The sequence below is a fragment of the Mirounga angustirostris genome, unplaced genomic scaffold (genome assembly GCF_029215605.1).
Source record: "Mirounga angustirostris isolate CCGP_5_RB_7025 unplaced genomic scaffold, mMirAng1.0.hap1 SCAF_5, whole genome shotgun sequence".
Classification (NCBI taxonomy): domain Eukaryota; kingdom Metazoa; phylum Chordata; class Mammalia; order Carnivora; family Phocidae; genus Mirounga; species Mirounga angustirostris.
The window spans coordinates 6,625,167-6,651,335 of record NW_026991713.1 but is presented as its reverse complement, the minus strand read 5'-3'; the positions used below and the strand labels follow the sequence as shown (position 1 = coordinate 6,651,335).

Sequence of the window (26,169 nt, the reverse complement as noted above, 5' to 3'; positions counted from 1 at the left end):
GGTCTGTGTGATTCACCAAGATGCTGACCTGACCGTATCTGGAGTTTTCGCCCCTCTGTTTTGTACGAACGTGTGGGTCTCATGGACAGTTAGGTAAGTGCTGGCCTCGGTATAGCACTTCACAGTTTACAAAAACCCCTGAGACTCGCTCTTAGCGTCATTTAATTCTCTTTATAGCCTGAGGAGGTAGACTTCACAGAGGGGTGAACTGAGGCCTGTCCAGCTAGTCGGATGACTGCCTTTGGGTGGAACCCAGGTGTCCTTTTCCAAATCTAGTGTCCCTCCCCCTCACCACCTGCTTCCTGAGGCGTCTGTCACAGTCAGAGGCCACGGCTCACCTCAAGACAGCTGGGGGGCTGGTGCCTCTCCCTTTGCTGAGCCTGTCGGCCTGGACACTGTCAGGGCTGGTGGGTGTGAGCTCGTGGGCAGGGGCTCTTCTGGACCCTGTGGTGAGCAAGCCAGGCCCAGCCTCGTGGTGCTTCTTCTGACACTGGTGGGACTGCAGGGAGGTAAGTGCCACTGTGGGGTTGTGGGAAGGAGCCCCACGACTGCCAGGGGGCTGGGGCAGACTTCTGAGGGCCCGCCCTGTCTCCCGAAGATAGGAGAAGAGTCTGAGAAAGTGTCGCAGGCCACGGGAACAAGGCACGGGATCGCGTGGGGGCAGGAATATCACACGTCAGGGACATGCTAAAGGATGGACTGTCAGATAGAAAGAGGCCGATGGGAGTAAAAGGTGAGAGCAGATGAGCCGGGAGGCTGGCGAACGCACTGCCACAGAAGGCAGGGAGATGAGGCCTGGGCTGTGGCCCACGGGGGCTGCCCCCCTTGAAAAATCAGACGGGTGCATTTTGTTGCAGGGGTGAGGATGCTCCACCCCTTGGCGCCAGCCTTGCCCTCCCCGGGTGCCTTGTTCCCTGCCATCAACATTTGCCCTTCCAATTGTGATTTTCAAATGAATAAACCAATCAGTGTGGCCACCAGCAGCTCAGGAAAACTGTAGAGCCTCAATTTCCCCCTCTGTACAATGGGACCAATACTATCACCTTGCCCACCTCACAACCTGGCCACCTGGGACTCATCTTCCAAGTCTCAGCGCTCACTTAACTAAGCCATGCCTCCCGCAAGCATTTAGCATGCGTCAGTCTCCCACCGGCAAGGGGGGAGACTAAGCCCCTGCCCTCTGGGGCTTAAGTTATGGTGGGGGAAACAGTGACAAACACATAAGCACAGATGCGGGGAGCAGGGCTGGAGGGGACACAAATGGGAGCAGGAAGACCTGTATTTGGGTGAGGAGTGAGGGAAGCCCTGGGCTGGGGGATGAGGCAGGGTAGAAGGGGCTGGATCCTAGACAGGTTGTGTGCAGGGCTTGCTGTGGGGCAAGACGGAGGAGCCAAGCACAGCTCTAAGGCTTTTGGCCTGAGCATCTGGAGACATGGCACCATCTGCCTAGGCAGGGCAGACTTGGATGCTATGGAGTGGTGCCAGGGACAGTGAGTGCCAATGCCCGTGGGCCTCACATGGTGGACGTGATCTGGGGCTCAGGGAGGGGTCCGGGCAGCGTCAGGGGTGAGGACCATCACCCCAGGAGCAGAGCAATCACCGGGGAGTGTACAGAGTGGGGAGTGCTCTGAGGAAGGGGCCTGAGATTGCGATGAGCAGAGGCCGCGAAGATGCAGGTGATCAGCACAGGGCTGCCCAGGGGTCCAGGAAACAAGGGAAGAAGTGTGCAGGGGAAGAAGGTGACCTTAGGGGATGAGGATGGACCAGCCATCAAAGTCAGAGGCTGCCTGCTCTGGGAAGCCAACTTTGATCCATCCCCAAGCTGGGGGGGCGGGTGGGGAGCCCTCTGGCCTGCTCTCATGGCAGGAATCGTCTGTGTTTTCTGGGCCAGTAGCTCCCGGCTTCCATTCATTTATCCGCAGCTGCCTGGGCTCCTAGGGTCCTCCGTGGGTCTTCTCGTCTTGGCCCCCATGGCCTGGTCACTGGCTGGGGGCCCCCCTGCGTGCTCTGTTCCTGCACTCAGTTCACACCAAGCTGGCCTGCGAGGGAAGGGCCACAGGGGCCCGCCCAACTCTGGAGCGGCATCCACAGTGTCCGCATCCCAAATTTGGATCCAGTTCCAGGGAGCTCTGGGGACTTCTCTGGCCTCTGGCCTTCTGAGTTCTCTCTCCTTCAAGGCCAGGCTCCTGCCCCAGCCCTCCCTCCTCCACGTGCAGGGAGGGAAGACAGGAAGCGTCTATGCACTGCACTCCCACTGTGGGTCAGGCATCCAGCTGGTGCCTCCCAAATGCTGTCTCTTCCCTCCGCTTCCCAGGTGAGGGGTGAAATCCATCCTTAGCCCCATTTCTGGAGGAGGAGAGCAAGGCTCAGAGAGGGCTGTAGCTTGATGAGAGGGCAGGGGCTGCATCTGTCTTGCTTTCCACTGTGTCTGGAACTTAGCCCGGTGCCTGGCATGCACTAGAGACTCAGGAGCTATTCCTGGAAGGAGAGAGGCTAGGATTCGTTAAAGCCATGCAGCAGGGGCAGGGGCCGGGCTCGGAAGTCAGGCCGGGCTGAGTGTTATCCCCTCCTTTCCTCCTCCCCAGACTTTACTGAGCACCTACTCTGCGCCGGGTGCCTCCCTGACCTTGCGGGACCCCGAGATCCAGCCATTACAATCCTGTTTTTGCAGAGCAGCTGCTGAAGTGAAGGCTCAGGGCCAAGGTCTTGACCTGACCTGGTTCTGCCCCTCACCTGCTATGCTTCATACCCACGGGAGGCACCTGCGCCTTCACTCGTACAAGCCTGGGGTGGGGGTCCACAGCCCGAGTGTGGGTCCTTCACCACCTCTGCCTGACGCACAGTCTCCGTGTCCACACCCAAGTCCCACTAGATGCTCAGTAGTCGCTGAGTGACAAACAAGTCAAGAGCCGTCCTACCGGGGCACCTGGGTGGCTCAGTCGGTTAGGTGTCTGCCTTTGGCTCGGGTCATGATCTCAGGGTCCTGGGATCGAGCCCCATGTTGGGCTCCCTGCTCAGCGGGGAGTCTGTTTCTCCCTCTGTCTCTGCGGCTCCCCCTGCTTGTGCTCTCTCCCTCTCTCTCAAAAATAAATAAATAAAATCTTAAAAAAAAAAAAAAAAAAGAGCCGTCCTACCTGCTACCGTCACGGGAAGAGCACCAGAGGTGGGGGAAGAAATATATTGGGGATGAGAGCCAAGCTGGGCATACAGTAGGTGCTCAGCACATGTTGGTTGATGGAGGGAAAGTGGGCCTACTGGCGGGTGGGTCTCTGTCCTAAACCTGGGATTCACGGGAGGCCCAGTGGAGCGTTTCCCATCACCTTCTTGTCTTCACTGCTCAGTCATCCCCGTGACCAGGCCAGAGGCAGGGGGCCAAGGTCCCCCCGGGACCTCATAGCAGTGCCTGCTCCTTGGGCGGAGCAGAGTGGACTCCCTCTGTGGTTTCTCAGCAGAATGAGCCAAATTAGGAACCAGTCACTCCAGGGTCACACCCCACATCTGCGGCGTCCCAAGGTGGATCACAGGACAGAAGAGGAACTAGAGGGGTGGCTGAGGCCGTCACCAGGCTCCGGCTCACAGATGGCAGGAAAGGCAGCCTCCAGAGTTTTATGGCAAATCAAGTGGCCATGTTCACCTTCTTTTATCACCTTGGAGCCTTTTCTGGAAGAGTGATTATGTCTGCAGCCTGAGGCAAGGTGGGAAACTGAGGCCCGGGTCCAAGTCCCAGGCCTGCCATGTACTAGTCATGTGGCTCAGGCAAGTCCTTCCTCCCGCTGACCTTGGGCTGCCTCTCCCATTCTTCCATCCCACAAGGGGTCTGCCAGACACTCACCTCAGTGGGTCCTGAGCTGGAGGCGCCCAGGCTGAGTCGCTCCCTTGTAAGCAGGGGGCTCTAGCAGACTGTGTCACCTCCTCAGCAAATCTCACCAGCTCCACCTTCAGCCTCTAACTTGCCTTGCTCACCACTTCCCCAGAAGTGCTGTGCCTCGGTCACCTCTGCCCGGACTAATGCAGTAGCTCCTCACAGAGTCTCCCCCTGCTTCTCACAGGTGCCGGAGGGTCCATCGGGATCAATCTGATCCTGTCCCATGTCTCCCCACGCCCTGCAGGGCCTCCCAGCTCACTTAGAGTAAATCCAGTCAATGCTCCCTGAGCTCAGGCCACACCACCCACCTGGGGTCTCCCTGCAGTTCCTGCCTCAGAGCACCCACACCTGCTGTTCCCCTGCTGGACACACCCTTCCTAACGTCTGCCCGTCCCCCTTCCTTCCAGGTGCGGTGTGGGGAGGCCCTCCCTGACTCTATTAAAACCTGCAAGCTCCCTCATTCCCACACTCAGTACTCTCTTCGCTTTGCTGTATTTTCCCCCAACACTTATCACATCCGTTATGCTACTACTTATTTATATGTTTGTTTATGGTCTGTCTCCCCTCAGCTGGAATACAAATTTGACGAAGGCAGGGATTTCTTGGGGATCCATTTTAGTCATTGCTATAGCCCTGGGGCCTTAACAGGGCCTGGAATTCAGTAGGTGCTCAATATGGGTTGAATGAGTCAACACATGAAATCCCATCTCAGGGGGCCCTTCCCTGGGAGTGGATAGGGACCGGCCCTCTGGGTGCAGGGGCTGAGCCTCTCTTGACCCAAGGAACCCCCATGGTGGTGCAGAGCCCTCTTCCCACACTCAGGGCCTTTGCTGACTGAGCTGCTCCCCAGGCTTGGCCCCTATGGCTGCCAAGGAGCAGAGGAGCTCTTGGTCCCTAGATGGTGGGGAGCACTGGCCCGGGCTGTTCCGATTGAGGCTTTCAAGGAGCCAGGACAGGGGTCCAAATTGCAGCCTGGGGCCCTGACAGCCATCTTTGCCCCCCCCCCGAACTGGCAGAACCTGACACCCACTGGGTAATGCATTCTTCTGCCCAACAAACATCTACTGAGCACCCCCCATGCCTGGGCATGCACAGAGCACGGAAACAAGCTCACCTCAGCCTCTGTCTTCAGGGCACTTACTGCCTGGCAGGGGGGGCAGGCATCGAACCACCACCCACAGGGCTGGTGACAACGAGAGTGACAAGAGCCCAGTGGGGAAACAACCCTCCCTGTGTTGGTCCATTGCAGCCCGAGCAGGAGTCAGCCTGGTGCAGAGCTGGACCAAACTGCCCCATCCACCTGCACTCCAGCCCTGACTCTGTCGTGTGACCCTGGGCAAGTCACCACCTCTCTGGGCCTCGCTTTCCAGAGTTGTAAAATGGAAAGAAACGTCCCTTGCAGAGTTACAGTGGGACACAGAGGAGAGCATGGGGCAGGGTGCCTGGTAGACAGTGGCTCTTAGGAAACACTTCGTCCTCCCATCTGGGGTGCTGGGGATCCAGAAAACCAGGATGGTGCCTCCTAAAGATTTATTTATTTATTTATTTGAGAGAGAGAGAATGAGAGACAGAGAGCACGAGAGGGAGGAGGGTCAGAGGGAGAAGCAGACTCCCCGCCGAGCAGGGAGCCCAATGCGGGACTCGATCCCGGGACTCCAGGAGCATGACCTGAGCCGAAGGCAGTCGCTTAACCAACTGAGCCACCCAGGCACCCGGATGGTGCCTCCTAATCCAAAGAGCTAGAAATGGGGCTTGAGCCTTGCACCGAAATACTCAGGAGGACCCGTGGCCTGGAAAAGGCTGACGGGCCCTGGTTTCGTGCAAGATCCACAGGACCCGGTGGTGGCAAGCTAGCCTATAGGGGTGGATGAGGGAGGGGTCCCGGTGCAGGGAGGCCACGAGGAAGACCCCCTCACCGAGGCCGACTGGGACGCCGTGCAGGGCAGGCAGACGGCCCCTCCACTCCTTGGGAGGCACCCGAAGCCACAGTGAATGGGCTGGAGGGGCAGTGCTGCTGGGCGTGTGCATCCCCTACCTTCCTCCAGAGCAGCAGGGCTGTGACCAAGATGCTCAGCACAGTCAGGACGCCAGTGAAGCAAAAGAGCAGGAGCTGCTGGGAGCCCTGCGGGGGTCGTCGGTACCCCGTGTCTAGGAGGAGGGCAGGGAAGCGGAAGGGTTAGTCACCTGATTAAGGCTGGAGCGCACCCCACCCCGCCAACCCCCAGGCCCCCAATCCCTACGTTCTCCTTTACCCAGGACTCCACTTACAACACCCCCCCGAAGGAGTCCCCCAAACCCCCACCCCTGCCAAGGTGCTCATTCCCACACTGGCTTTTGGCTAAGCCCCTTTCTAGGTTGGCAGCCTTGATTCTTGTTAAGGGCAAGGAACACATCTTTTGCTTTTTAAGTGTCCCTGCCTCGGAATGAACTGGCCCCACTCAGAGCTGCCTGTGGGACCCCGGAGCTGCCTGTGGGACCCCGGGCGAGTCGCGTCATCTCTCAGGCCTTCTGTTTTCCGCATGTGGAAAGGTGGTCACGTGGGCAGGTGTGATGCGGGTGGGGGGATGGGTTTGGCCTGGGCCTAGCAGGAGGCTGGCCTGCACCAGGGGAAAGTGAAGGGCCCAGCCCGGCCCCCTTCCCTTGAGCCATCCATCCTTTTATCCCTCCCTCCCTCCCTTCTTCCCTCCCTCCCTCCCTCCGTCCATCCATCTGGCTGGCAAAAAACTGCCAAGTGCCAACCACGTGCCAGGCACATCCGTGTCTGTTATTTATCAAACATTTCCTATTACCAGACACCAGCCCTTGCACGCAGGATCTCATTCATCCCCATAAAAGCCCTTGACGGGCAGGGTATTGCCATGAAGCCCGGGCCCCTAGCCACATCCGGGCCAGCCCAGCTCCACAGCGTCCCCAAATCCCAGCCCCTACTGGTGGGAAACACAGAGGCAGGTCAGAGCCTCATGGCTTTGCCGATGATAACTTTTTACAGTCATCACTCCTTTGGGGATGTGATGAAACTAGGAACCTTTCCCAGAAACACATACATGAGCCAAGTGCTGCCCCTGACACACATGTGCGTGAGCCCAACCGTGCATGCACCCCCCCAACCCACACGCACACGCACACACACACGCACACATAAGGTGCCAGAGACTTCTCTCAGGCACCTGCCAGACGTGGCCAGAGACGTATCTGCATCCCAGGCTTCTGCCCTTCCCAAATCAAGGTAGATGTCAGCACACCTGTGCAGCCAGGGGCTCCCCGAGGACACTTGTGTTTTGCCAAATCTGATCGATGAGGCAGATATGCCCCGCTTTATTTATTCATTTCTAAAGATTTTATTTATTTATTTATTTGACAGAGAGAGAGAGCGAGAGAGGGAACACAAGCAGGGGGAGCTGGAGAGGGAGAAGCAGGCTTCCCACCGAGCAGGGAGCCCGATGCGGGGCTCGACCCCAGGACCCTGGGATCATGACCTGAGCCGAAGGCAGACGCTTAACGACTGAGCCACCCAGGTGCCACCCAGGTGCTCCTATTCCCCTCTTATATCCTGTGCCCCAAATTCTGCTGTGTGAAACCTCTGGGTCCTGCAGGAAGCCTCACCTCTGACCAGGATGAAGACGCCTTCGCTGATTTTCTGGACTTCCGGCCAGACCACGGAGCAATAGTAGGTACCAGTGGCCGATGCATTGGGCAGCCGGAGGGTGACCAAGCATCTCAGAGTGTGCGTCTGGTTCTCGTTGCCCAGGTCGGGTGGGCACTTGATCTGCTCACTGGGGCTCTGCTGGTTCTGGAGGTCCACAAAAAAGTACAAGGCTGTGAAGTTCTTGAGTCTGGGGCTGTCTGGGTCGGTGATTTGGCAGTCGAAGGAAATGGACTTGTTGGCCAGAGAGACCAAAATGGGGGCACCAGTGTGGGTCACCGAATGCTCTCCTGCAGGGGAAGAAAAAGGAACGAGTGGGAGCTTACCCTCCGGGTCTCTTCAGTCCCTTCTACCTTCTCCCGAGGACCTCGGCTCACACTCACACCTTTCATGCAGTCACCGTGGGCGGGCACTGTGCCAAGTGCTTTACACAGAGAACTCTCCATCTCCCAACACACCCAAGGCAAAGTGTGTAAGAGCTCCACTTCACAGAGAGAAGAGCCCGAGGGTCGGGCAGGTCAAGCTGCTAGCTTTCACTCTCTCAGCAGGGATAGAGTAGAGCTACAACCCTGCCCAAGGCGGGCAGACTCCAGACCCCACAGTCCTAACCACTCTCCTGCTCAAAGGCCAAGAAGCCACATTGGATAAAAGCCCCAGTTTGGGAAGACCCAAAGCTGCTGAAGGATGAGAAGTAAAGAGGAAGGAGGCAGGAGACAAGATAAAGAAACGCTTCCTGGCAGGAAGAAGAACTTCCCGGCAGTGGACACACAGAGAGGAGCCACGGCTCCCCCCAGCCTGAAGGAGGAGGCATGCCAGGCATCAGGAGAGACAAGCCTTGCCCTGAATCGGAGCTCGGAGAAGAATTTGTCAAGTTTTTGTAGACTGTAACGAGCAATGCCCCAAGAGCAGCTTTCCAACAGCACAGAGGTAGCCGTTGGGGCCACGACCAGGACGTTCGATGACCGTTACAAAGGCAGGTACCTGTGGGAGCCTCCTCCCTCCTGGACACCTGGACACCCCTCCTCATCACAGGCTCCTAGGAAAACAGTAGCACCTGCCCGGCTGGGCCTCCCACCCTCCGGCAGACTCCCGGAGGCACACAAGCCCCCTCAGCTTCAATATGCCTCGTCCCCCAGCACCTTCCTTCTCCAGCAGCCGAACTGTTCTAAATTGAGGTCGGCAGCAAGCAGCCAAGAACATGCTGGCCAGGCTGTTAATCAGGAGAAGATCACGCATTTGAGTTACTCCGAGGGAGCTGCCAGATTTATTTCGTTGGGGAAATAGAGGGCCCCCTGCCCGGGGCCTGGTGTGAAGCCAGGCTGGACTCGTCTCTGGGCTCTTCCTCTGAGCCCTGCACTGGGTCCCCAGGGGAGGTGAGGCCAGGGCCTCTGGAAGACTTGGGGACAGGACAGAGGTGGCCCTCTAAACCAGTCAGTCCCCTGAAGCTCCGGCCGCACTGGTATTTTGAGCTTCCTGTTGAGTAACTAAAGAGATCGCCCCTCCTCCAAAGAAGGAAAAGCAGTGTCATTTCCAGGCAATGGGCTGGATGTCCCAGCGGACCGGCTTCGTTGCCCTGCATGAATATGACGATGCTCACACCTGGAGGAGCCCCTGGGCTGGGACCCAGGGCTCTCCTCTGCTGAGTGGGGCGGGAAGGATTTCACAGGTCCTTGATGTCTCTGGGCGCGACTGCAGGGTGGTCGTTGTGGCTTAACTACAACACTATGTTCAAACTGTCCTAAAAACAAGGAGCACTGATTCAGGGTTGAAGCTTGCCTGGGACACGGCGGCCAGGGCAGGGGTGTGGCGGGTGGAGGAAGGGGTCATTGAGTGATCCCGGGTAAGGACAAGGGGCCAAGGGCTGAGATGGACTTGATTTGCCCTCCCCGGCAAGGCCACGCTGCAGTCCTTCCCCCCTCCCAAAGGGCCACTTCCTGTGCGCTGCATCCACCCCTGCAGGCCCCCCTGCCTGGGACTCCCACCTAGTCCTCCAGACTCAGCTCAGGACCCACTCTGACTTCGAGCCACATTCTCCTGTTTGGCACTCCAGGTGGCCAGTGCTCCCTGCTGGGGGTTGGGAGGTGGGAACCTGACCAAAACCACCAGGAAAGTGACCACACCGGGGCTGGCACTGAGGGCTCTCCTCCCCCCGCCCGGGGCCTCCTGCTTCTCTTCTTGGTGTGTCTAAGAGGCCTGGGGAGGCTGGGCGCACTGGCCATACTATAAGGCTGTTTGTCCTTCCTGTTTGTCCTGGCAGGAAGCCATCCATCCACAAAAAATTGTCTGCATTTGAGGTATCCTTCTAGAAAATGATGGAATGTGTTAGTGTGATTAAGCCAATCTTTACAATTTGGGGGAAATCTTTAAAAATAGAGGACTGTCGTTCCGTATGCTTCCAGGATTCATTATTTTAAGGTCAGAGGGTTAGGATCATGACCATGCATGGCCCCGGCTTGGGTCTGCCCTAGAGGAGAGCCTCAGACCTCGGGAGAAACCACAGTCTCCGTCCGAGTGAGGAGGGAGGCAGTCTCTGTCGATGGGGGAAGGACAGCCAGTCTGGGGACAGCAGGTGAAAAGCAAGGAGAAGGAGGCCTGCCATTGCCGAGAAGGAGACTGGTTCTGGCCCGATGGTGCATCCTATGGCCTCCACTGCCCCTTCTTTTTTGGGGGTGTTAGCGCCCCAGAGCTTGGACCACCGCAGCCTAGCTCCCACCCCCATCCTGGACCGTCCCTCCAAGACGCCCCCTCTGCGGTGCAGGCTGGTCCAGCTGGCTGCTAAGTAGCCCCCCATTAGGGTTCAGTGCTGCAGAGAGATTCATAGAAATTCCTGTGTCCACAAATTGCTTGTGGCTACCATTTGTTTACTCCCACGAACATTTAAGGAATACCAGTTAAGTCACAGGTCCCACCCCCGGCCTGGAGGGGCTCCCTGCCTGGCAACAGGGAAGCAGAGGGAGCCAGGGCTGGGAGGGCTGGTGGGAGGGAACCACTAAGCCTGTCTAGGGGTGTGGGGGAGCGACATGCTGGTGACCTGGAGGTCTGGAGGTCATCAGTGAACGGAAAGCAGGAACACACATGGACAGCAGGTTGGAAATAGCCCAAGGACAGAAGGGCAAGAAAAGATAAAGAAAGCATACTCTGGCTGGGCATGACACAGGCCCATGTCAACTGAACGCCACGACAATCCTTCGAGACAACATCTGCAGTCCCACTGTGCAGACAAGACCCGAGGGGGTCTTAGAGGCCCGAAGCCACAGAGTTCCTGAGTGGTGGAGCAGGATTTGAGCCCAGGCTCGTCGGTGCCAAGGATGTGACACCAGCCCCCCGGGCCGAGCCGCGGGGTCAGGGACACAGTCGAGCGTGGCCTGGCACAGGGCGGGGAGCGCCCACCATGGCACACAGCGCAGGAGACATCAGATGCTGAGGACAGGGGTCCGTCAGATTCCTGGCACAAGTCACAGCTTATCCCAGTTTTAGGCCCGGTGGCTGCATGACAGAGAGCAGGGGTGCAGAGAGGCTTGGAGAGGGCTGCAGGGGCACCTGGCCTGCCCTTCGGGCACCTGCTTCTCACCCCAGACCCAGAGTGGCTCCAGCGGGACCCTCCCAAAGCTTGTGGCGTGCCCCCTGAGTGCACGGGGATGGTGCAGTGGCTGGTGTCCATTGCACCTGGTGGTGGCTGTATCACCATTTGTCCCTTGTTCAGGTCAAGGCAGCAGGTCTCCTGTGGAACACGGTGGGCCGGGGCAGAGTGAGCCGGCCGGGGGATCCTCTTAGATTCTGCTCAAGGGCCGCCAAGAGGGGTCCACAGCCCAGGGAGGAGGACTCGGGGGAGGGGGGACTCGGATTCCTGGGGCTGAGGAGGGAGGGAGAGTCGGTTGGCACACCCCAGTGACCCACGGAAGTGCCCGAGGGGGTCCACTACAAACCCTACAAGTGCCCGGGGCACAGGGCCAGCTATCCACAGCCCCTGACCAGCAGGGCTCCTCTGCCCTCTTCCTGCTCTGTCCCTGTCCCTCTCCACGCAGCTGACGCATGGGGAAGGACCACCAGGGAGCCTGGGGGGAAGAAGGGAAGAGGGCCCTCACCCCTTATTGTCATACAGGTCCCAGACTCCGCCTCCAGCGTGCATCAAGTTCAGCCTTTTGGCTGTCACTCTGGTTGGCGATATGAAGAAGCAGGACTTGGTTTTGACTGTGAGTGACCATAGGGCAGAGGGGCCGGAAGAGCTCAGGCTGGCTTGGCTTTCCGTCCAGGTGCCGGGGGACGTGTCCCCGAGACCAAAGGCCTAAAGGGCCTCAGGAGCAACACAAAGTTGCTCTTCGGATAATTCTCCAGGAGGCGGGTGAGTCCTCGGCGCGGCCTAGGGCAGGACGGGCACAGGGTGGAAAGTGTCGCCAGGAGCCTGGTTTGTTTTCTGCAGGGAGATGGATTCATTCAATTCGCAGAGCTCCCTGCCTGAGAGGGAGAAGGGTCTGGAGGTGGCCATGTGCTGTGAGGGCAGAGATGGGGCAGGTCAAGGAGGGGATGAGAGTGAGGACGGCTGGACCTCCCACCTGCCCGAGTACACCACTCTTTCCAGTGCAGGTCGGAGGAGGGAAGAACTGTGAAGGGCAGTTCCAGGGGGAGGATGGGAGAAGTGTGAGCCAGAAGTGGGGCACCCCTGCCTGGAGGGTCAGGTCCGTGGAGGGAGGAGGGCGAGGAGCAGGGCCAGCCCGAGATGGGATTGGGAACAAGTTGTAGCACGGTGCCTGAAAGGACACTGTTCCCCGGGGCCCCCAGCCCAGCCCAGCCCTGCCCCAGAGCTTGGTTACTCATAAGGCATCCTCGAGCCCCCTGCCGCCCCCCCCGCCCCCCCGCCCGCCGCAAGCACAGAGAGTTCCACTGGACAGCACGGGCGACACCGCTTTGCAGGAGAGAGTGTTTTGAGGGATGGCGTGTCCTCCATCCCTCACTTCTCAGCAGCTCCAAGGACTGCTAAGAAGTCTGGGACCCTGCCAGGAATACGGGGTGTGGGGGGCTGCCTGGGAAAAACCTAGTTTCTTGAGGCATCAGGCCTGGGTTTGGACCCCGGTTCTGCCACCCAAAAGCTGTGCAAACTTGGGCAGGTGGCTTTCTTTCTCTGAAGCTTGGTGTCTCCCCTGAAAAAGAGGAGAGCAACAATGCCAACCTGACAGGGTGGTCATGGGATGAAATGGCGCCGGGAACGTTCTGAGGCAGCCACAGGGCCAGGCTGCCTTTCCCCAGGGACAAGAAAGAGGCAAGGAAGTCAGAGGAGTCCTGAGTCTTTGCTGAGTCTAGAAAGGCAGCCTGAGCCTTCTGCCTAGAAAGTACCAGGCCCACCGGGCAGGGCACACGTGACATGGGGTGGCCTCCACCCATGACAGTCTCTCTACCACCTTGGGCCCTGGCCCGGCCACAGGGGAGTGGGTGACCCCCTGGGCTGCAGACCCCGGGCCTGGTGCACCAGGCTCCCCTGCCAGGTGTCCATTGTGTGCAGGCATGGAGAACCTGCCCCCCCAGCAGCTTCCTCCTGCCCTCCCCCCTTCCTGCTTATCTGTTGCCCTTGTTGGGAAAGATTCTGTCTACTGCCCACTGGCGCCAGATCCTTCCTTTTCCAGTTCTTCTTTTGAATCTGTGGTCACTTGAACTTCAGTCTTGAGAGCTGGTTGGAGGGGCCCCACTCCCACCCTGGCCCAGGGACCCCATGCCAAGTCCCTGGGGGGAGGGATTCACAATCAAAGAACTTGCCCAGATGTAGGAAGAATGCCCACCCTATCTGCCCCCCCGCACCCCTTACACAAAGCACCCTGCATCCACCTGACAGCAGAATCCGGGCTCCTCTCCCTGCGCCCCCACCCCGCCAGAGAGCTGCCTGGCTCTGCTGCTTCCCAAGGAAACCACAAACCATCTTGCTGACCCTGCTGGGGTGCCCCAGCAGAGGGGACCCAGGAAGAAGGCTGAAATCACTTTACATGGTGAGGACAAGCAGTTTAAAAACATAGAACCATGGAGCATTTTGTGGGTAATAAGGGTGCTTTTTGTGACCTGGTTTCAGGTATAGTCATACAGCTGGGTTCAGACAGGGTCGTGCTGTAACACGCATTCCTTAACTTTGGGTCACCTTTGGGGCGCCTGGGTGGCTCGGTTAAGCGACTGCCTTCGGCTCAGGTCATGATCCTGGAGTCCCTGGATCGAGTCCCACGTCAGGCTCCCTGCTCGGCAGGGAGTCTGCTTCTCCCTCTGACCCTCCCCCGTCTCATGTGCTCTCTCTCATTCTCTCTCTCTCAAATAAATAAATAAAATCTTAAAAAAAAAAAAAAAAGCCACGTGATGATAAAACGCTACTGTCCCTGGGGGCACACTCCCCCTTTGCAGAGGAGAAACCCGAGGCTCTGAGAAAGGAAGAGGTTTGCCCAGCAGTACAGCTAGTTAGTGGCGGGGACGGGATTTTAAGCGGGGTCCCTTTGGGTCCTTAACCGCACACTCTTCACCGCTGCCCTATGCCGCGATTTAAAATCGGAGAGCAGGAAAAAGAAAACATCTCTCAAACAAAAGAGCTGCGTCCCTTTAAAGGGAGCTAAACATTCAGAGGCCATTTCTCTAGATTTGGGTCATCTAATAGGCAGACACATCAGGCAGCCTATGGGATCTGGGGACAAAGGTCCTCACCAGAACTGACCCTGCTGCTTAAGGGGGACAGCCACTGATGTCCAGCTCAAGGAGAGTCTGTGGCTTCCAGAGCAGAAGCGAGTGGTCCCATGAGCCCTGTACAGACTGGTCCTGCCGCAGCACCAGCCGAGTGCCCAATGGGCCAGCCAGCGCCCCTCCTTCACTGCAGCAAAGACATCCCCCGCCCCCAGCATCAGGCACGCCCTCCCTCCCCGCTCTCCCCAGCTGCCCCGGCCTCCTCGCGGCCCCTCTGACCCACCTGGCCCAGGCCTTGGCCCCAGCTCTTCACTCTGCCTGGAACTCAATCCCTTCTGTGGCCCCCAGCATCAGCATCGACAGCCAAGGGTGTGAGTCCAGACGTGCTGATCAAAAGTATCCATCCCCCCGTCAGGTCGATTTTTAAAGGAAAGCACTTTGATTCTCCAGCTACAGAAGAAAGCAGTTCCCACGGTCCTTATTTTAGGCATGGGGTTTTGCCCTCCAATTTAATTCTGGCATCTCTCAGAGCCATGCCTTTTTTTTTTTTTCTTTAAGGCCCATCTGAAGGGCTGCTGGGAAGCCACAGATGTGGGGCTGCTGGCTTTATCACAGGGCTCTGGCCATTTGCCTGAGCATGAATCCCAGGATGCCCCCGAAAAACGGGGGAGTCCTTCAGGACCCGCGCATCAAACACAGCGGCGCGTGGCCAAGTGGCTGATTAGGGAGAAGCGTGTAGCAGGCGTTGGAAGGCAACCTTTGAACAGAGAGTGTGTATTATGAAGCTTTTAGTGCTGATGCGCTCGGAACACTGCTATCAGACCGGCTGTCACATCTTTCAACACCTCCGAATTACAAAGATGCCTAGGGATGTGGCTTGCCTTGGGGGCCATTTCCACAGCCTGCCTGCATTCTGTTCTAAAGCCTCCAGACTCTGGACCCTGGGTGCACCCTGGCCACGCGGGGACAGTGCAGAATGTCAAATGTTTGGTCCCAGAAACGTAGACGCTTCGTGGGTATTAACTAGCATTGGTATGGTCACCTCTCCTTCAGCTGGTTTGAAAAGGCAAGTTTCTCCAACTTTGTAGCTCGTTTGAGGGTGTGGCCTACGACAGCTGGAGACTCAGTTTCTCCCTTTATACCCTCCTCTGCCCTCAAAGAAAGGTGTCGGGATGGGGTGGAGATGGCGGTAGGACCAACGAGGGAGAGTGAGGGACAAGGGAGGTCCTTGTCCCTGGATGGGTGTAGGAGAAACAGAGCGAGGGGGTGGACCCCACCAGGGCACTCCCTTGCAGTGGGTGCTCACCCAAAGTCCTGCCAGGGAGGGCCAGGCCCTGCCACTGGGCAGAGCTCACTGATGAAGCTGGAATGTGGGAAGATAAAGGGAAGTCACAGAGCCTGCAGAAACCCAGAGCAGGGGACCCAACCCAGCTGGGAGGGGGGCAGAGGATTCCAGGAGGTGTGACCCTTGGATTGGGTCTTTGTTTTTTTAAATTATAATTCTTCAGCCGCCCCCCCCCCCCCCGCATTATAAAAGGGAAACATGCTCACTGTAGGAGTTCTAGACACCACAGAGAAGAGTCCAGAAGAACATCGAACTTGCCCGCCATTCTGCCATGCTGACATCATGGCTGTGGACATGGTGATGAGTCTCCCACATCACGTTACCCAGCTGGACTTTGACGGAAGAGTAGGAGGCAGCCAGGTGGGGGAGGGGTGCAGAGAGGGAAGTTTAAGCGCAAAAAGCTCTTGGATGAAGCTTCTAGAAGTCTTGAAACAAGATACCCACCATCATTGGTAGTTGGGGGACTCAAAAGGTGCTGTGGAGTTGTAAGGTTTGGGGGAGCTCAGGGAGGTGGAGGGGGGCAAATGTTGACCTAGAAACCCAGGGGGAGCTTCGGTGGGCTTCTGGATCAGGGATTGACAGGATCACATTTTGTGTTAGAAAGATAACAAGAGAGGGGTGCCTGGATGGCTCAGGCGGTTAAGCGTCCAACTCTTGATTTCGGCTCAGGTCGTGATCTCAGGGTCGTGAGATCCGAACCCCATGTCAGGCTCCTCTCTGGGCATGGAGCCTGCTTAAGATTCTGTCTCTCTCCCTCTCTCTCTGCCCCTCTCCACCTCGAAAGAAAGAAAGAAAGAAAGAAAGGAAGGAAGGAAGGAAGGAAGGAAGGAAGGAAGGAAGGAAGGAAGGAAGGAAGAAAGAAAGAAAGAAAGGAAGAAAGAAAAAGAAAAACAAGAGAAATACTACAGAGTCTCAGTCTTCTTCAGCTGCCTAAAACCCTCGCATTAGTGATTCATTCTGAGGGCTTGGGACCCCTCCCCCTCCAGCCTCCTTTTAAAATATAAATGCTTCTGGCTGTCAACACACTAACCCTTCCTATAGAGGCCTTCGCCAGATCACTTTTATCCTGACTTCTCTTAATCTCTATGTCCCCAAAGATCCGGCACCCTCCGGGCACAAAATCACTCACTGCCCTCTATCCTCCCCAGCCTCTTCCTCCCCAGCCCAATGGCCAGCCCTGTCCCTGTCCCCTCCCACGGCAAGAGGAGGTCAGCAAACATCTTGGAGGCTAAGCTGTGGCTCCCGCTGCTTCTGGCCTTGACCCTCACCTACAGGTGCCTCCCTCTTTGAACTTTCCTCCTCCCCCCAGAGCTCCCCAGCCAGCACGTTCTCTCTCTGCCCTTTCTCTGGCTTTTCGCACAGAGCCCACCTCTTAAGGTTGGGTACCTGTTCCTGGTGCTATCGGCACCCTCAGCTGCCTCTGTCATGCCCTTCGTACCTCTGAGCTCCTGATGCTCAGAACCACAGGGGAACACCCTGGCGGGGCAGGGCTGGCCATTGGGTTTGTCGGGGGCATGGGAGAGTGGGCACCACAGAGAAGGTCGCCGAGTTTGACCTTGACCAACAGGTTGGAGTCACCAGGTGGGCAAGTGAGAGGACCCCTTCCAGGAAGAGGGAGCGATAGGAGCAAAGGCTTAGGGGCAGACAGTCATCCAGCATGGCTGGAAAGTGGGCTGAGGGAGTGGGAGGCAGGAGCCAAGAGGCAAGGGTCGCTCAGGGCCAGGGGGCGGGAGAGGGTCTTATCTAAACCCACTGAGCAAGGGGCCAGCTGATGGCTGCGAGACAGTCTGCTGCTGTGCTCCATGGGCCCACGAGGGATCGTCCTGGTATGTAAAGGTTGTCCGGTCCAAAAGAGGGGAGTTAGTGATTCAAAGGGCATGTACCCCGGGGGGCACTTGGGTGACCCAGTCGGTTAAGCATCCAACTCTTGATTTTGGATCAAGTCATGATGTCAGGGTGGTGAGATCGAGCCCCCGGGTCAGGCTTTCTGCTCAGCGGGGAGTCTGCTTGAGATTCTCTCTCTCCCTCTCTCCCTCTGCCCCTTCCCCTGCTGGAGGGCGCACACACTCTGTCTCTCTCAAATAAATACATAAATCTTCAAAGGGCAGGGATCCTTTTAAATTTTTAAATTTTGATCTGAGTTGCCAAGTGGCCTTCAGAAATATGCCGTGGACCCTGTAGCCGGGGCTGTAGGCAATACCCCTGCTGACCGAGAGGAGCTAGCCTGCCTTGCCTGGGGTTATGCTCACATGGCGCCCCCTTCCCCTAGCCCACCGGCGGCAGGCACAGATCTGGCCCTGAGCCTCAACGGGGCTCTGGCTTCTGATCGCACTTTCTTCCCCACAGCCCATGCAGTCCTGGGGTGGGGGGAGCAGGTACACCCCAGCTTCACCACACCTCCCCTTGCAGGCACCTCGTCCCCATGGTTGAGGCCCCACGGGCCCTCCCTGAGGGGTCCCAGGTGCCAGGTCCCAGGGCCACTGGGGGCCCTGGATGTGCCTTCCTGCTCCCCCGAGCAAGAGGCCTGCATTGGAGGGTGCCGAGTACCCCGACAGGGAAGTGGGGGATGAGTGGTCAGGTGACTTGGCCAAGTCTCCCACAGCTCAATCCCAGGCTGGCCAGACTGTCCTCCACAGGAGGCCAGGAGCTCCCCCTGCCAGTTGCACACTCACTCCTTTCCCCTGCCCCTCTCCAGCTTCAGGTCACCCCCCTTCCCTTCCTCGGCTTCCAGCCCCCACCCCAGCACCCGAGGCCTATACTCCCACTGCAGCCTCTAGATCCACAACAAGGGTCAGATCTCAGGTGTCGGGGCCCATGTGGACACAGCATTCCTGGATCCACACTCTCATTCCCAAGACATGAGGGTCTCGCTGCTCTGCCCGTGCCGAGAGGAGCCCGAGGCCCAGGCCCCCCGCCATACCAGACAGACCCACCTCGTACCCCTGGACCCACGTGCCTCTCCCGGTGGCGTCACATCTCCACCCCGCCCTCTTGGAACTCCTCCTGGGGTTGTCTATGGCTGAGGAGCTGAATCCACCCCGCTCTCTTTGGTATCTGCTGGGCATCCCCTGGGTGCCAGGCTCTGTGCTAGGAGTCGAGGATTCGAACCAAGAAAGTGCACACGTTTCCCGCCCCCTGAAGCTCACAGTCCGCCCAGGCGGGCAGACAGCTTGGGAAGAAGCAGCCTCCATGGGAACATGTGCTCCCAGAGGCACTGAACAACGTGGGCCTGGGGGCCACCCAGGAGCGCCCACAGCTACAGACGTCGAGCGCCTGAAACGTCGATCACAGCTAAAGAAATTGCAATACATTCCTTCAGTGGGACACTCCACAGCAGGGGCTGACAAACGTGCTCCGTAAAGGGCCAGGTAGTAAATATTTTCCGCTTTGCGGGCCATATGGTCGCCCTCGCAACTGCTCAACTCTGCCGACGGAGGCTGACAGCAGTCCTAGACGGTCTGCGAGTGAATGAGTGTGGCTGTGTTCCAATAAAACTTTATTTATGGACACTGAAATGTGTATATTGTATCATTTTCACGTGTCGTGAAATAGTCTCCTCTTGATTTTCTTCCAACCATTAAAAACATAGAAAAAAAAAACCACTCCTATCTCGCAGGCCATACCAAAAGGCAGCGGGGCTGGATTTAGCCCCCCAGGGTCGCTGTTTCTGATCCCAGCTCTTCAGCAACGAAAATACACAAACTACAGCCACGCAGGCGACTGGACAGATCTTGCAAAACGTAACTTGGCGTGAAAGAAGCAGGTCGCGAGAAGAATACACAGCATCACTCTGATTATACAAAGTTCAACGACAGGGAAGATGAATCCATATCGTTCAGGGACACATACTGAGGGATAAAACTATAAAGAGATGGCAGGAAGCAATTGCCCCGAGAGTTGGGATGGGAGAGAGGGGTGTCTAGGTGGCGGCCGGGGGGACCAGGGGCTCTGGAGCCCCACGGTGTTCTCTGGATGGTGGTCACACAGGACTTTGTTTTATATTTATTGTACTTCTCTGTATAGGTATTATAGCTCACAACTTAAAAAGAGAAAGCAATGATAATAGGGCCAACTGGAAGAGCATCTGAACCCCTACCTGACAGGCATTTATAATCCACCTGGAATAGAGCCCAGTGGGATTCGGATCCCACTGCTCCGCCAAGAGACCCTCCCCTCCAGTCAGACTGAACCTCTCTCCGTTCCCTCCCCCTGGCTCTGCCTTCTGGCCTCCCAGTCTTTATTCCCGCTGTGCTTGCCACCCACCCACCTGCTCTGCCTCCTCCCCCTCTCAGCTCCCTTGCCCCCGCCAACACTCCCCCTGCCCCACCTCCAGCAGAGAGGTGCTTCTCTCCACCTGCCTCGGAAGCTCTTTACTGGGATTAGACAAAGATGAAAAGCAGAGGCCAATCCCGACAGAGGCTCGGAGCTGCAGGAAAGAAGGCAGGAGGCTCCTGAACATCTTTTGGACGACAAAGGGAGCAGTGACACCTGAGTCCAGAGCAAAGGGGGAGGGGAGCAAACCTGCATCGGTAACTCTCTCCTTGGGTCATGTTCTCTCACGTTCTCTGGGCAAGTCTCAGCGTTTCCACCAGGCTGAGAGTCGGGGTTGTTCACCTCCAGGTCTCCCCCCACCCCAGTGCCCAGAACTGGCCCTCCTCCATGGATATTTGAGAAATAAATAGAGCCCAGAGTTCTGGAAAGGCCAAGAAGAGAAAGGGGACTGACATTTGTTGAGGACACAGAGGCTCAGAAAGGTTAAGTAATTTTTTTTAAAAGATTTTATTTATTTGAGAGAGAGAGAGAGAGACAGCATGAGAGGGGATAGGGTCAGAGGGAGAAGCAGGCTCCCTGCCGGGCAGGGAGCCCGATGCGGGACTCGATCCCAGGACTCCGGGATCATGACCTGAGCTGAAGGCAGTTGCTTAACCAACTGAGCCACCCAGGCGCCCAAGGTTAAGTAATTTGTCAAAGGTCACACAGCTGTCAATGGAAGAAGGTAGAACTTGGCCCCAAAGCCCTCGCAGGTGACTGAAGCCTGGTGGAAACAAGGCTCGAGCAGATGTACATCTGCTCCCAGGAAAGCTGAGTCTCAGGTTTGCATGACTCACCTCTGGGGGACAGCAGTTGCCTGCGGGACCGCAAGTGGCTCCCAGACCCTTTGAGAAAAGTGGAATTCGCAGAGAGCTCAAAAGACTGGAGGACAGCAGGGCTGAGTCTCAGCTCACGACAGGAGGAGGAGGGCTGGGAGCAAGAGAGGTCCTGAGACACCATCCCGTAACGTGCCAGACGCCCCTGGCAAGGTCAGAGAGACCCCGAGGAACCTGTGGGCTCGCTAAGATATCCACCTGGCCAACTGGATCTTGACTTTTGATTGGCTCTGCTAGACCGGCAGGTAGCTGGCGTTCTCTGAGCCCCGACCACGTGCCCCAACCACTCAGGCTCAGGGTGTGACACCAGGCAGGAACTACTATCGCACCCATTTAACAGATGAGGCAATTGAGGCACAGAGACATTAGGAACCTGCCCAGGGTCCTGGGGTGAATCGCAGAGCTCAGATAGAAAGTCAGGCTGAACGCCCTGGTGTATGGACTCAACCCTGCATCACACCGAGGCTCAGGGAAGTGGTGCACTGTCCCTGGGCTGGACTTTGGCGACAGAGAGAGCCAGGCACCCGCAGGGCAGGAGTGACTGTGTTGTCTGCTGCTCTGGAATGTTCTCGGGGACCACGAGGGTTTTTCACCTCTTGTGAAAGAGCAGAGTTTCTCTTTTGTACAACCTTTACTGCAGTACTGGGGGGAAAATCTGCTGTATGTTTACAGCTGAGACTGTTACAAAAGCACTTCTCACCGCAGCATCCCGCAAAGTGTCATCCACTGTTACCCGGCTGTGCTGGGTCCCTTCCGGGGAGGAGGGTCCACACAAAAAGAAATGATGAGAATTTGAGGGATACTAAGTTAGAAATGACCGAGTCCGACGCACTGTCACCAACAAACTGCATTTCCTCGGGACCATCTCTGCACCGGCCATGGGGGCGGGGGGTGCAGGAGGGGGCACAAGGTGTGCAAGATGAAAGGAAATGATGTCACAAGGGGCCCGGCCCAGGAAGCCTGCAGTCGGTACCACAGCCAGCTGTTGTCTCCTGGGGGGAGGGGAGTGACATTTTCTATGAGGAATATTCTTTACAAAGAAGGCGCCTGGGTGGCTCAGTCAGTTAAGCGTCTGCCTTCGGCTCAGGTCATGATCCCAGGGTCCTGGGATCGAGCCCCGCATCGGGCTCCCTGCTCAGTGAGGAGCCTGCTTCTCCCTCTGCCCCTCCCCCCGCTCATGTGCATTCGTGCACGTGCACTCTCTCTCTCTTTCTTTCTCAAAAATAAATAAAATCTTTAAAAAAAGAAAAAAGCTGAGAGGAGCCCTAGAGCCCACTGCCAAAGATCCTGGCCTGGGGTTCAGGCTGACTTGGGACTAAACCTGACCTCCACTCACCCTCTAGGTCTTGAGCTACCTGGCCTCCCTGGGCCTCAGTTTCCCTGTTCTTAAGGGGTGCTGGCAGTGACAGCACCCCAAGGGTGGCTGGAGGGGGGCTGACGGTGAGAGTAAAGCCCAGAGCAAGTGCTCAAAGAAGCTAATTCATGATAGTAAGAAGAGCCGTTATTGTTTATGGTATAAACGAAAGGCAGAGGATGAAGCAGAAGTGGGGGGCAGCCCCCCGGAAGCCTCAGAAAAGTCTGGGTGAATAGGAAGCAAAGCATCCAGGCTGCACAGTGAGGTGGGGTGACCCTGGGAATCCCAGAGGGCCCAGGGATGCCCTGGGAGAGACTGAGCTGGAGGGACCGCCTCGTGGGCAGCCCTGGAGAGACACACTCCTGGGGGTTCCCTGGTCTGGATGAACATGCCCCAAGGCCACACAGCATGAGGCCTGGCTTGGATCCAGGCTGCCCCGTTTCTGAGGGGACCTGGGACCAGCAACGGGGGCATGGCGTTGGCCCCGGGGAAGGCATCAGCTTCTGTTGCAAGGTGGCCACTGGTTGCACGCCAGGAAGTGGGGAGTGCCACCCTCTCTGCAATAGCGACGATTTTGTGTCCCAGGGCACAGTGCTCCTGGGGGCCAGCCCTCGGCCGCCCCGGTCTCCCCGGCTAACATGGGGAACAAGGCCGAGGCCAGCCCTGCCGCTTAGCAGATGCAGATTCCGGAGGGGGGTGAGCTCCCCACCGACCCCACACCGACCCCGCCCGCCCTTGGCCGCAGCAACGCCCACCCGCCGTGTCTGAGGGCCAGGGGTCAGGCTGGCGGAGGAAGGCTGCTAACACGGCGGTGGGGGGGGGGGCGGGGGGGCCACCCGGGCGAGGCATCAGCGAACCATCTCCCCGATCCCCGGAGGCTCTCCCTGGGAAGTCTGCAATGTTCAGACGCAACCGGCACACTTCCCGAGACAGGTGCCCAGGACTCAGCCGCACGGGTGGACGAAAGCCGCCCTGATGTGCCAGCCAGAGGGCTCGCGGGAAGAAGGAAGGCAGCGTACCTGTGAGCTGCAGCATCCAGGGAAGCAGGAGCAAGCCCAGGAGCCAGGGGCCCAAGAACGTGTCCGCCATGAGGCCGGCTCTCCACTGGGGCCTCCCTCGCGGTCTTCCTCTTTTGTCTCAAGTTCACAGGAGGGGACGGCCTGCTGGCCACCACAGTTCCCCTTTGAGTCCCCACAAAGCTCCTCCCTGGCCACGCTTCTGCTTCCTCAGGGCCTCGCTGGGTCTGCTCCCCTTAGTAACCCTGGACTTTCTAAGCAAGGAGTGGGAACAGCCCCAAGGTGAGGAATCTGGGCCGTGCACCCCTCCTGGTGGGGCATCCCTGTCCACCCCGTGTTGGGGTGCTGCTCCCCTCCTCAGTCCCCTTCGAGCTGGTGGCCCATCCGGTAGACACTGGTGACAGAGGGGACACAGGATTCCCATGAGTAACTCTGGGGTTTCGTTTAGCTGCTCACAGCTGAAACTTTTAAAACTGTGCTCACAGACTTCCCGTCAGACATCGTCCAGGGGCCCCTGGATTCATGTGCTCATCCCAGCGCAGGGTTTCCGGGGGGTGGTGGAGGTTGGGGGGATCGGCTGGGGGCAGGTGCGTGATAGAGAAGGGGCAGGCAGCTAGGCTGAGGGCAGGAGCCCAGCACCCCCTTCCCCAGCAGACTGGAGCTTTTTAACCTTGGCCTTCTGGACCCCAGCCCTGGGCTGAGCTGGATACGGTAGGGGGGTAGATGTCTGCCTGCAGGCCCGGGGAGGAGAAGGCAGGAGTCTGGGGGTGGAGGGGAGGACCCCAGCACTCGGGCAAGCGGAGGAGGCTGGGGAAGTGCGGTGAGGGTTGGCACGCATTCGCACTTCACCTCCTTTCCCCATGAGTGCCCATTAACCCTCAAGGCAAACGAAATTATCCCAATTTTACAAAAGAGAAAACTATGACCCCAAGAGGCAAAGCACCTTGCTCGAGATCGGGGCAGCTACATGGGGCCAGGATTCAATGCCCAGCCATGTGAAGCCTGCCCCTCTGTCCCCACTCCATGCAAACCCCCACGATGGCATGGAAGGCGTCCAGTTTCGGTCCTTCTTCCAAATGCTTTCCCCTTGGCAGCTCTGCACATGCACGATGAAAGCCAGGAGATGCCCCCCCCCCCCCAACCAGCAACACCAGGAGGGTGGCAAGGAGGAACAGGGCTGCCCACCAGGTGAGGAAGACGTATAGACGCCAGCCACTTCTTACTGGCTGGGGGGCGGTGGGGACCCCAGTGGTATCGACTGTTGATCCATCACAGTGATACATGATCGCGTATGTCACAGTGAGACACAGATAATCTGCTTCACGCTGTTTCCGACCTCCGGGGGGAGCAGGTTGTCTAAGCACCTCGATGCCATGGTGATAGACGTCACGTTAATGCCTCTGTGCACGGAGGGAGCGTTCTAAAGGCATCAGTCTGTGCCTCTAGGAGGCTCTTTAAGACTTGACCCTGGGAGGCGTCTGAGCGCCAAGCCGCCTCAGAACACGGACACGGGCTCTGCCTGCTCCCGTCCACGCAGGTGCCCCCTGCCTCCTCCACACACAAAGCCCTCAGCCCCTCAACAGTGCAGCCCACGATCTGCACCCCAGGGCAGCCCAGATCTGCACCCCGGAGCCCTGGGAGCTTTGCAGCTTCTGGATGTGGGTCTGGCATATGGTCTCTGGTCTGTCTGGGGCCGCCTCTGTGGCCTTCACCTCTGACTGCCCCCGGGCTCGGCACAGTGCACGCACCTTAGTATGTGCTCAATAAATATTGGTGTATGAATGGATGGATGGATGGATGCATGGATGCATGAGCTTCAGATGGGGTAAAATGCCTTCCTCCCAGGCTTGCTGTGAAGGTGGCGCCTACCATGGAGCCTGACACACGGCAGGATCCCACCAGGCTACCGTGGGATGGCTGCTCCTGCTGAGAGGCAGGGACAGGTCTTGGGCAGGGAGCCAGGGGGCCCGGGCTGGCCTCTCAGGCCCTCAGGAACCAGGTGTCGGAAATGAAACCACAGCACATTGTGAAACCTCATTTTCACCAACACTTTCCACCTGCTCTCACCCCCATGGGTGCCGAGCTGGCAAGCTGCTGGACTTGGATCTGATGGCTTTTCCTCCCCCGAGCTCCTGGTGGGGGCTTCGGGTAAGCGGGGACGGGAGGGGCAGGGGATGTGGGCTCTGGTGGCGCCCCCAGTGGGGAGCCGCGGGGCCAGGCCTCCACAGCTGAGTTTGCGGGTGAGGTCCCTAGGGGACGGCGCCCTTTAGGACTCCTGTTCGTCCAGACATCTGTCCGAGTGTCCATCCATCTGTGCCCTCACATTTTGCTGAGTGCCTAGCCCGCCCTGGGCACTGGCCTCAGTGGGAGGATGCAGAAGTGAGAGACCCAAGCTTCGAGGAGCCCATGTCTGGGTGAGGAGCAATCATCCCAGCACAACTAAGCAATAACATAGCACTTCAGAGCAGGTAGGAAACACCAGACACTATTCGAGACGCTCCGAATCTGCAAATCAACTTACTCCTCACTGCAATCCCATAGGTAGGTACTACAACCAATTCCATTTTACCGATGACGATGCCAAGGCACAGGGAGGTTAAAATAAAATTTGCCTCGGGCACCTGGGTGGCGCAGTCAGTTAAGCTTCCGATTCTTGGTTTCGGCTCAGGTCATGATCTCAGCGTCGTGAGATCGAGCCCCATGTCGGGCTCCATGTCGGGCTCCTCGCTGGGCGTGGAGTCTGCTTAAGATTCTCTCTCCCTCTGCCCCTCCCACTTGTTCTCTCTCTCTCAAATAAATAAATCTTTTTTAAAAATAAAAAAATAGGGCGCCTGGGTGGCTCAGTTGGTTAAGCAACTGCCTTCGGCTCAGGTCATGATCCTGGAGTCCCAGGATCGAGTCCCGCATCGGGCTCCCTGCTCAGCAGGGAGCCTGCTTCTCCCTCTGACCCCCCCCCCATGTGCTCTCTGTCTCTCTCATTCTCTCTGTCTCAAATAAATAAATAAAAATCTTTAATTTAAAAAAATTAAATAAAAATAAAAAAATATAATTTGCTTAAGGTCACAAAGCTAAGGAATGTGTCCAGGGGAAGTGACTCTGAGGATAACCCCAGGCTCTGGGGTTCCATCCACTCTTCCAGCCTGCCTTATAGCAG

General features: G+C 57.7%; 1 protein-coding gene across 2 annotated transcripts in view; it reads right to left on the bottom strand.

Annotated features, from left to right (window-relative positions):
- Positions 1 to 23,135, bottom strand: part of NFAM1 (NFAT activating protein with ITAM motif 1) — a 42,574-nt gene extending 19,439 nt beyond the window's left edge. For both annotated transcript variants that reach the window (XM_054506772.2, XM_045872401.3), the window contains exons 1-3: positions 23,019 to 23,135; positions 7,469 to 7,798; positions 5,901 to 6,013 (exon numbers count right to left, since the gene is read on the bottom strand). In XM_054506772.2, coding sequence (XP_054362747.1) covers positions 5,901 to 6,013; positions 7,469 to 7,798; positions 23,019 to 23,088 — 513 coding nt within the window. In that variant the 5' untranslated portion in view covers positions 23,089 to 23,135. The remainder of the gene's footprint in view (positions 1 to 5,900; positions 6,014 to 7,468; positions 7,799 to 23,018) is intronic.
- Between the last annotated feature and the right edge of the window lie 3,034 nt (positions 23,136 to 26,169).